Consider the following 9,693-nt stretch of genomic DNA (forward strand, 5'->3'; position numbering starts at 1 on the left):
CCAACAGGACCAGACCCCACCCAGAGGTGGTGTAGGTGTGTGTGTGTCTCTCTCTCTCACACTCACTCTCACACACACACACACACACACACACACCCCACACACGTCTGCTCCCAGACCCACCGGCAACTGCACTCAGGCCTCTGCTGGCTGCCTTCTCTACCTTCCTTTACATGCTCCCCACCTCCCATGAGACTGTGCTCAGATCGCAGCTTCTCCAGAGGCTTCCCCAACTGGGCCCCCGCTGCAGAACCCCAAGCCAGCTCTACTCTGCCTTATCTGCAAGGCATCACCGCTTTCTCCACTTCTCCCAGACCAGGAGGATGCTCGCTGTCAGCGAGCGTCAGCCGCAGAAGGAAGGGGCGTTGGTCCATTCTGTCTGCCGCCGCGTCCCTAGCACCTCAAACAGACATGGCACGCGGCAGGCAATAAATGTTCGCCGTACTGTCGGAACGGACCAACAGATGTAGCCCGATGGCCTTGGCCCCGCTTTCCCTCTTTCCCTCACGTGAGCGCGCGCGTGCGCGTACACACACACACACACACACACACACACACACGTGATCTCTCATGGGTGGCAGACTCCTGGCCGGTGAAGGAGCCCATTTCCTCTTCAGGGGAGTCTAAACCTGAGCTCACCAGGAAGGGAGGAGCGAAGGTGAGAGAACACAGAAGAGGCCAAGTGGGCAGAACATCACTGATCACGGATCGGGTGGAAGGACAGAGAGTAAGAGTGACAGGCGCGGGCACGCACACACACACCGCACACACAGCATGGGGCGATGGGGGAGGGCATTCTGCGGCCGGGGCAGCGGTTAGGTCAATGGTGCAGATGTCCAAGCAGCAATGATAAAAAGGCTGGTACCTGCTCGTTGGGACGGGGCAGGAGCAGGGCTTAGAGTGATCACAATAACTGGATGGGGAAAAGGAAGAAAAAAAACAACACCACGATAAATCACAACAGAAACAACTGATTTGTCCAAAAGAAAAGAAATCAAATCATAACAAGGAAGAGGGGGAGGCGCGAGGCACCAAAGTGCAGAGACGGGTAGAAACCACAGAGATGGGAGGACCAGGAGGATGGGATGGAGCTGACACAGACACAGACGCCTGGAGGGGGCTCCTCGGGGGCCTGCCCACCACAGGCCTCACCGTACCTCACTCTGCACCTGGGACAGCCACCCCGTAAGGCACCCCAGGCCCCGTGCCCAGCCCTGTCTCATCCAAGCTGGGGCTGCGGGAGGCAGCATCGCAGAGCCCAGCAGGGACCCTCCGGTGTCGGGAGGGTATCTGCCCCAGGGAGGAGCCCACACTACCCCAGGTCAGAAGAGGAAGGGAGGAGTGGACTGCACACAGGGATGGTGGGGGCACTCAGGCTGTGAAGGTCAGGCTGGGTGGGCAGGGAGAGACTGGAATACCCCGATGTGGGGGCATGTCCCCCTCCTATCAGGATGACCCCACAGGGAGCTGCATAAGCTACATGGATCGCGGAAGAATCACAAAGGAGGGCCAGAGAGCGGGGTGCTCCTCATCAGGTCTGGGGGGAGGGTGAAGTTCTCATGCCCTCCAGCTGAGAGATTTGGGGAAGGGGTTCTGTGGGACAAAACAAAGAGACTAGACAGTGGTAGTGGTCATGGCAATCCCTGGCCAGGTGTTGAGTGCCGGGGAGGGGCAGCTTTTGACTCCAAACAATAAGATGCCAGGCAGGTAGTCACAGAGACGGTGGGATCAGACGTGAGGTGTACATGGGCTGGGATAGCACCACACTGGCCTCAGGTATCCCTAGGCCAGGTGAATGTGGGTGTGCAGGAAGTCACTTGAGTCCAGGTGACGACGTTGCCAGGCTGGAGGCTGGGTGTGTATTTTTGGAGAGGCCAGACAGTCGCCAAGATGAAGTAGGAGGGGGCCTGGTGTATGTGGGTAGGGTGTGTGCGGGAGGGGGTCTGCGAGGCCGAAGGACAAGGTCCCAGCCTAGTAAAAAGGGATCACCAGACACAGTCACAGAAAAGGAGGTCAGAGGAATAGGGGGTTATATGTGGTCAAATAATCTCAGGTGTCAGCCGGGCCAGGTGTGCGTGTATGAATGCGAGTGGACCATCCACTGAACCATATGACAAGGACCCAGGTGCAGAGGTTGGGAGAAGGGGCCCCCTGCCAGTCACTGAGATGGCAGGAGTGAAATCATCTGGTCGGAAGGGACGTGTACATGTTTGCGGGGGATCTGGATGTGGTCACAGTCGCTTGGATTAAGGGGAGCCCGGCTCCTAGAATAGGTGACGGTGACACGGGCTCCGAGGATCACGGTGAGGGGGCGGGTCATCAGATGGGGAGGCCTTGCCCTAGGGCCGGGTGACTAGGCTCATAGGCCCCGTAAGGGGGGATCCCCCTAGGTTGGGGGAGGGCCGCCCGGGAGCCCGCCGGCCCCACGCCCCCCTGGGTCACCGTGACCCTCTCCCAGCGAGCCGACAGCAGGGGGTATAGGGTGGAGAGAAGGAGGAGCAAGAGCGCCCCGGAAGCGAGGGCGGGGCCTGACGGCGGGGGCGGGGCTTCCCGCGGCGCGCGCCCCGCCCGCCCGCCCCCTCCCCCACGCCGCCGTGCTTACTGGGCCTGGGCCGCTGGGGGCTGATATCCAGGTTGAGGTCGATCCTCCGCCGGGCCTCGCGGTTCTCCTGCTTCAGCTTTGCTTCCAGGCGGGACAGCTTCTGCTCCAGGGAGGACGCCGCCATCTTCCCCGCCGCCGCCGCGCACCGCCCGGCCGCCCGTCAGTCCGGCAGACAAACACCGCACTGCGCCTGCGCTTGGATGACCCCGCCGAGCCGCCGTCTCTTCCTGCACGGCGCATGTCCGCGGCGCGCACTCGCCCATCCCTCGTGCTAACCTCCGCGCATGCGTGCTTCTTCCCGGCCGGAGAGATGACGCCACCTAGAGTTCGCGTCGGGCAACGTGCAAAGCCGCTCATCGTGATGCGCATGCGCGGAGTCGGAGCCCTTTCTCGAGAGGCACTGTGTTGAAATCCATTCACGGTTCTGCAGACCGCGGCAGGCGGGGAAAGCGGCGCGCCTGCGTGCAGAGGGGTAGACGCAATCCCGCGCTTTGCCTTTGCTGCGCATGCGCAACCTTGGCTCTTTCCGCGGCCGCTGTTGCTGGGAGTAGCTCTAGCTATGTGTCCTCAGCCTCTTTTTCGCTGTTCCCCGCCCGGCCTGTTCTCTGGCACCCACGCTCCCTCAGGACTGCCTTTCTCTTACGGGACAGTGTTTCATTAGGATCGCTGTTATGCCTAATTGCTGCCTCCTCCCCATAATTAGGCACCCGTGGGGAGCCCTATTTCAGCAAACTCGGGGGTGGCTAAGGACCGGCGGGACGGACGGGGTAGGGCTCAGGTCACTGTAGCGGCCTTAGGAGTCCAGCGGCATGACCCCTGACCTCGACCACAGGGCCAGGGTCATGGCCAGAGAGTTCCAGGCCAGACCCACCTGGGACATTTTAAGACGTTCCCTCATCTTCCCGCCCCGGAATGTGAGCCCAGCGTCTGGACAGTGCAGTAGATGGGCTTTGGTGTTAATTCCCCTCAGCCTGTCATCCTCGCGGCTTAACTGGCATGGTGGGTGCCAGGAAAATGTCCCCATCTGCAATCCTGGTTTTCGGAAAGCAGCTTGTCTCTGCTCTCAGTTGCCAGGAAGAGGCTCACATTTTGCAGACATCTCGAGGTGTCCAGTCCCAGGAAGTCAGGGTCAGGCAGGCTGTGCCATACGCCCTGCCTACTCCCGGGCCCGCACAGGATCACTGGTGGGCATTGAAGGCTTGTGGGGACTCCTATGGTGACAGCTCACGGGTGGAACAGATAAAAGACTGGAGTCCGGAGAATAACAAGGAATGGAGAGGAAAAGGGGTTCTCCAGAAAAAAAGCTAAGCAGAAGATGCCACTTAATTTCTCCTGCTGAGGTCTGTCTTTGCTCCCAGGACGAAACTCATACCCTTCATTCTGGCACGTTAGTGTCACTGCTTGCCTGTCATTGGTCTGGATGAAATGGAAGGCTTAGACAACAGGAGTGGATACCAGAGATCAGAATTTTAGTTCTCATAGTATTATTTATTAACCACCCACTGATAGATGCTCCCTCACACAGAGAACATTTGAAAGACAAAGTCCCTGCCTGTTCTCAGAAACATGTAAATTCCACAGCAGGTGTTCTTAACCCTGGAGTCTGCCACCCTTAGGATGTCCATGAATGGCCCTCTGGGAAATCTGGGGGAATCTGTTGACCGCCTGAAGTAGCTTTGGAATTTTGCATGTGTGTGTACATTTTCCTGGGCAAGGAGGTGCCCAACTTTTATAAGATGTTCAAAAGTCCTAGGTCTTCAAAAGGGTTGAGACCCCCGGCTCTGAACATCCAGATTCTGTAGGTCAGCATTTCCCAACATACAGGCCTAGGACCACCTGCATCAGAATTACCTGGGATGCTGATTTACAGACAAGTTCCTGGCCTCCAGCCAGACCTGAGTCAGTCTTTCAGGGGTGGGGCCTGGGATGTTTTGTTCTGGGGCTGTTGATTTTGATGCAAGGCCAAACATGAGGACCATTTTACTGAGTTCACGTGTCCATAGCAAACAACTTATAAATAAGGGATTGGCATCAAAGTTGGGGGCAGGGGTCGCTGGTCCCTTGTGTCTGTGTCCCCTCCTTGGGAGAGAACCGCAGATGTAAGCTGTTCGGGTTGGGGGAGAAAGGGTTGAAATCCCATTGGGATGTGCCTCACCCCCACATACGGCACTAATTGAGCTAGAATGTCCAGGGGGAGGGCAGGACAGCCAGCCAAAGACACAGGTGTGCTTTTGGTCTGAGACTCCTGTGACTGAGTTGATCCCTCTACGACGGTCCACCCCAAATCCACAGCCTCCTGTCTCTTCTCGGACAAACCAATCCCAGGATCTTGACTGGACCCCCCCCCCCCCCCCCAACCCAAGGCTGATGTGTCTGCTCCTCGTCTCCTGGCCTGGGCCCTCTTGGCCACCTTGCTTGAAGACGATAGTAGAGATTCTGGGGCGGAAGCATCCAGAAGGCCTCTACCCCAACCTGCCCCACCTTTCGCTTCATTCCTCCTCCATTTTTTCCCGCACCTCCGCTGGCAGGCCCTCGTAAAGGGTGTCCTCCACCAGGAGCCCCACTCTCTTGAGCCCCACACAGTTGCCAAGTTCTTCTGGCAGAGCCTCCAAGCGGTTGCCCTTGAGCTCCAGGCGGCTGAGGGCCCTGAGGGCCCCCACCTGGGGCGAGAGCTGGCTCAAGTGGTTGTAGCCCAGGAGCAACGTCCGCAGCTTGCGGCAGAAGAAGAGCTCCTCCGGCAGGGCCTCCAGGGCGTTGTAGGACACAGCCAGGTGCTGCAGGCTCTGGAGGAGGCCCAGCTCGGGCGGCAGGGAGCGCAGCCCGTTGTGGGAGATGTCCAGCAGGCGGAGGCCAGAGCACAGGCCGAGCTGGGTGGGCAGGGTCTCCAGCTTGTTGTGGCTGAGGTAGAGCTGCTCGAGGCCCCGGAGCTTGCGCACGTGCTCGGGGACGTAGGCGATCTGGTTGTGCCACAGCTTGAGCGTGACCAGCTTGCGACAGTGCTGGAAGCTGAGGATCTCTTCAATGGACCGCAAGTGGTTGTCCTTGAGGTCAAGTTCCTGCAGCGCCCCCAGGCTGAAGATGGCATGGGGGATGCGCTCCAGCCCGCAGGCCACCAGCTCCAGCTCCCGCAGCGCCGCCAGCTTCTTGAGGCTGTTCAGGGCCAGCAGGCGGGCCCCGTCGTTGTGCAGACTAAGCCGCTGCAGATGCCCGGCCACGTCGGTCACGCTGGCCGGTACCTTGCTGGCATTGCTCCGCAGAGACAGCACCTTGAGCTGCTTCAGCTCCCGGAGGCTCTCGAGGGTCGCCGCCCGAGCCAGCTCCGGGGGGAAGAGCCCCTCGAGGTGCAGCTCCTCCAGGCCACGCAGCCCGAACACCCACAGGGGCACCTCGCGGAGCTCCTCGCACTTGACCCGGATGACCTTCAGGCGGTCCCGCAGGAAGATCTGCAAGGAGAAGGGCAGCCGGGCGGGCGAGTGAAGGAGGCTGAGCTCTTGCAGGTGCACGAGCTGCGAGAGGCCCGGGGGGAAGGTGATGTCGCAGATGGCCTCCAGCCGGAGCGCCTCCACCTCGCTGAGCTCGAAGACGGTGTTGGGCAGCCCCGGGAGCATGCAGAGGGCCAGCTCGAGCCGGCCGCGGGCGTTGCGCTGCAGCTTCTGCCGCAGCTTCTCGGGCGTCCACTCGTGGTTCAGGTTGAGCTGCTTCAGGCGGCTCTCGCTGACCTCGGAGAGGAAGACGGCAAAGCGCTTGGAGTAGAGGGAGTCATACTGGTCGATGAGGTGCAGCATGAAAGCAAAGTCGTTCTTGACGTCGGGGATGTCACCCATGCCCGTCTCCTCCCGCACAGAACGGAAGGAGTACTCCTTGAGGGGCCGGTGGAAGAGCCAGTAGAGGGTGTAGAGACAGGTGATCCCGTAGACGCACACGAAGGAGATGTAGCAGAAAGCCAGCTTGGAGAAGAGGTGGGCCTTTGTGTGGTTGCAGCAGAAGCTGGCGTAGCCCGTGACCTCCGAGGTCTCCACCCTGCAGGCCACCAGGAAGCTGATCTTCTCCACGTAGACCAGGTTGTAGACCAGGATGGCAAAGAACTTGCAGACTTTGAGCACCGTCTGCCGGATGTACATGGTGTACAAGATGTCCCCCTCTTCGACGTGCACGCGGAACTTCTTGACCTTCTCAAACAGGGCTTTGGCCTGCTCACCCTCCTTCTTGTCCAGTAGGGTGACGGCTGGTGGCTCAGTCACCACCTTCTCGGGCTCCACCAGCACCTTTTCCTTCTCACCCTCATTGGCTTTTCCCGGCCCCGCCGAGGCCTCCACAGTCGCTGTCGCCCGTCCGGTGGTGGGGCCCTTCTGGTTCTCCCCAGAGACCTCGGACAGGGCCCGTGTGGTCCACGGAGAGTCGAAACACTTGCCCAGAATGGAGATGAAGTGCTCGATCTTGGAGCTGGTGCCGGGGAACTTGAACCAGAAGCTGGTGCAGACCATGAAGATGAGCGTGTGAATGACGACCAGGTAGGGGAAGTACTTGGCGTACCAGTGGAGGGCTGTCTCGTAGCAGAGCTGGTTAATGAAGCTGTACTGCTGGAGGTCCAGATTGTTCTTGAGGCCGCTTACCTCCCGGAGGCCCCCCATCTGCTCGGAGACGCCCCGAGGCAGCAGTTGCTGGCAGGGGGCCTCTGAGAAATTCTCCTGGAGTTCGTGACTCGGCAGACAGATGATCTTGTCCTGTGTCACCTGGGAATGAGGGGGAAACAGGGCCAAGGAGCTGGGATGGCCTGCACGGTTGGGGGGAGAAAGGCAGGCTGAAAGTGGGAGACCCCAATCCCTGACTGTCCCCAGCGGGCTGTGACTTTGGAAGAGTCACTAAACTTCTGAGAATCAATCTTTGTCTGAAAAAAAGGAGTTAGGTTGAATTGCATCTTCCTTCTCCCTCCCGCCCCCCCCCCCCCCCGCCGAAAGATACTGACCTCCTAATCCTTAATACCTGTGGACAGATAGTCTTTGCAAAGCAGATGTGATCAAGTTAAGGTGGGGTCATTAAGGTGGGCTCTAATCCAGTGCGACCGTGTCCGTATAAAAAGGAGCCATTTGCACAGAGACCCGTGCGCAGAAGGGAGATGAGAGAAGGCCCGAGGCCACCAGAAGCCAGGAGAGAGGCATGGGACACATACATGCTCCCTCACAGCCCGTAGAAACACACAACCCTGTCAACCCTTTGACCTCACACGCTCAGTCTCCGGAACTGTGGGATCGAAGCAGGTAGCCCTCCGGAATATCCGGGCCGCGACCCCACACGCCCCGCCTCTCCGACCCGCTCAAACAGGCCCCGCCCCTGTAGGTCCCGCCCCCACAGACGGGCCCCACCCGGGCCCCGCCCCCTACGTGCCCCGCCAACTACCCGCTCATCCGGGCCCCGCCCCTCTCCACGCACCCAGGCCCCAACCCCTACAGGCCGCGCTCCATCCAGGCCCCGCTGCTGCCTCGCGCCTCACCTGCAGGGTGCAGCCGAAGACCCCGATCATGAGCATAGCCACGGTGAGGTACTCCGCCAGCACGTCCCACCAGGGTTTGAGCACCTTGAACGCGGGCTGCTGCTCCGTGAACTGCTTGAACTCGGCCACCGGAATCATCTTTCCTATGGGAGAGGAGGAGGCGGGGGTTGCAGAGACCCTCGAGAAGGGGCGTCTGGTGGCGGACCCCCAGAGGAGCCAGATACACGCCTCTGCTCCCAGTTTGTGCTCTGCCCTGCCCGAATCTGGCAGAAGGCACGAGCTGTGTGCCCCTCTCTCCCCCAGACCTCACCTTCTTCCTGAAGCCAAGCTACTACCAGTCTCACCACATCTGCTCCCCGGGATCCCTGCCCCCGCTCTGACGCCGCTCGCCCTTTCAGAGGTCAGGAAGGGCAGTCCACGGAGCCGCTGTCCCCCTGCTTGCCCGAGTGGCCTTCTCCCAGAACCCAGCCATCTCCCACCCTTGATGACGAGCCCAAACCACTGGCTCTGCCGCTCTGACTCCAGACACCTGGTGTCCGGACCGCTAGCCTCTGCTGTCTCTGCCACCGGGCCAGAGAGCGTCTGAGGCTGAGGACTTCCGGGGTGTGGGCCCCCCACCCCCTTCAGGGGCGCTCCGGGCACCACCTCCAACCTCCAACCGGAAAAGCCGGCTGGAGCCTGGCTCTGGTTACAGGGCCTGAGGGGCAGGGAGGGGCAAAGCTGAAGGCTGGTCAGTGGAGGGGAAGGAGGACTAGGACACCTGGGTTTCTAGAGGGATCGGTGCCCAGAAACTGAGGCAGACGACAGAAACCTGGGCTCTGACTGGGAGGGTAGGGGGTCGCCAGGATGGCCGGAGGGCAGAGGATCAGGAAATGGAAAACTCGGGACAAAGCCAGAGTGACACCTACTGTCTGGGCTGGGGCTGGGCTGCCAGGCTCCTGGGCGGCCAGCCCGCTCTGTCTGTCCCTGGGTTTCACTTTAGACCAAGGTATCATTATTTCAGATACGGGACAGCCAGGAGCGAGTCACGTGGGGGCATGGGCCACAAGCTGGGACATCACCCTCCCAGAACAGGCAGCTGGGGAGCCTCCCTCCCCCTCTCCCGGAGGCTGGGCGGAAGGAAAGGGAGGCCGCAAGGCCCCCACTGCCTTTTGAGGGGGCTCCCAGGCTGGACTGCCTCTCACAGCACCCTGCCTCCCTTTGCAGTCCCCAGGTCCCTGAGGCCTGGGGTTGACTCCCGGGCGGGGATGAGGTAGAGACGGACAGGGATGCGGGCTGTAAGCCCTGCCCGCCGGGCTGAGGGCGAGGTAGTCCACCACACCTTCTAATCCCTTCAAAGGCCCTCACATAGGGATGGCAGGGGCAGGGCCCCCCTGACTCAGGCCCTGACTCACCCAGAGCCGGGGACAGGCAGGGGGTGCACAGACAGAGCACGGGCTCCCTCCCACAATGCCCCATTCCTCACTCTCAGTTTGATGCCCTGTCCTAAAAGAAAAGCTGAGTAGAAGTGCCCCAGCGTATCAGTGCCGTCAGCTGGGAATCTTATCAGCAGCACCCTGGGGGCCACATGAACAACGTAGCCACCAAAAGGGACACCTGG

At 60.5% G+C, this 9,693-nt stretch overlaps 2 protein-coding genes across 4 annotated transcripts in view; both read right to left on the bottom strand.

The window, feature by feature from the left end:
• MAP2K7 (mitogen-activated protein kinase kinase 7) overlaps positions 1–2,827 on the bottom strand; it is a 9,303-nt gene extending 6,476 nt beyond the window's left edge. Inside the window, exons 1-2 of one of the 3 annotated variants that reach the window (XM_049639812.1) lie at positions 2,603–2,827; positions 866–913 (exon numbers count right to left, since the gene is read on the bottom strand). In XM_049639812.1, coding sequence (XP_049495769.1) covers positions 866–913; positions 2,603–2,726 — 172 coding nt within the window. In that variant the 5' untranslated portion in view covers positions 2,727–2,827. The remainder of the gene's footprint in view (positions 1–865; positions 914–2,602) is intronic. The other 2 variants (XM_049639810.1, XM_049639811.1) reach the window with 2 other exon arrangements.
• A 2,150-nt stretch (positions 2,828–4,977) lies between these two features.
• On the bottom strand, positions 4,978–8,696 carry LRRC8E (leucine rich repeat containing 8 VRAC subunit E). The gene is made up of 2 exons (XM_049639815.1): positions 8,094–8,696; positions 4,978–7,335 (listed from the first exon to the last, which is right to left on the bottom strand). Exons 1-2 carry the CDS (start codon positions 8,229–8,231, stop codon positions 5,092–5,094), a joined length of 2,382 nt encoding a protein of 793 aa, XP_049495772.1. The 5' UTR covers positions 8,232–8,696; the 3' UTR covers positions 4,978–5,091.
• Positions 8,697–9,693: the final 997 nt, after the last annotated feature.

Source organism: Panthera uncia, chromosome A2 (genome assembly GCF_023721935.1).
Source record: "Panthera uncia isolate 11264 chromosome A2, Puncia_PCG_1.0, whole genome shotgun sequence".
Classification (NCBI taxonomy): Eukaryota; Metazoa; Chordata; class Mammalia; order Carnivora; family Felidae; genus Panthera; species Panthera uncia.

Coding starts and splice junctions, on each gene's coding strand:
- LRRC8E (XM_049639815.1), bottom strand. CDS start 8,231: ATGATTCCGGTGGCCGAGTTCAAGCAGTTCACGGAGCAGCAGCCCGCG. Junction 7,336..8,093: donor TCTTCGGCTGCACCCTGCAG/GTGAGGCGCGAG, acceptor CCTCATTCCCAG/GTGACACAGGACAAGATCAT.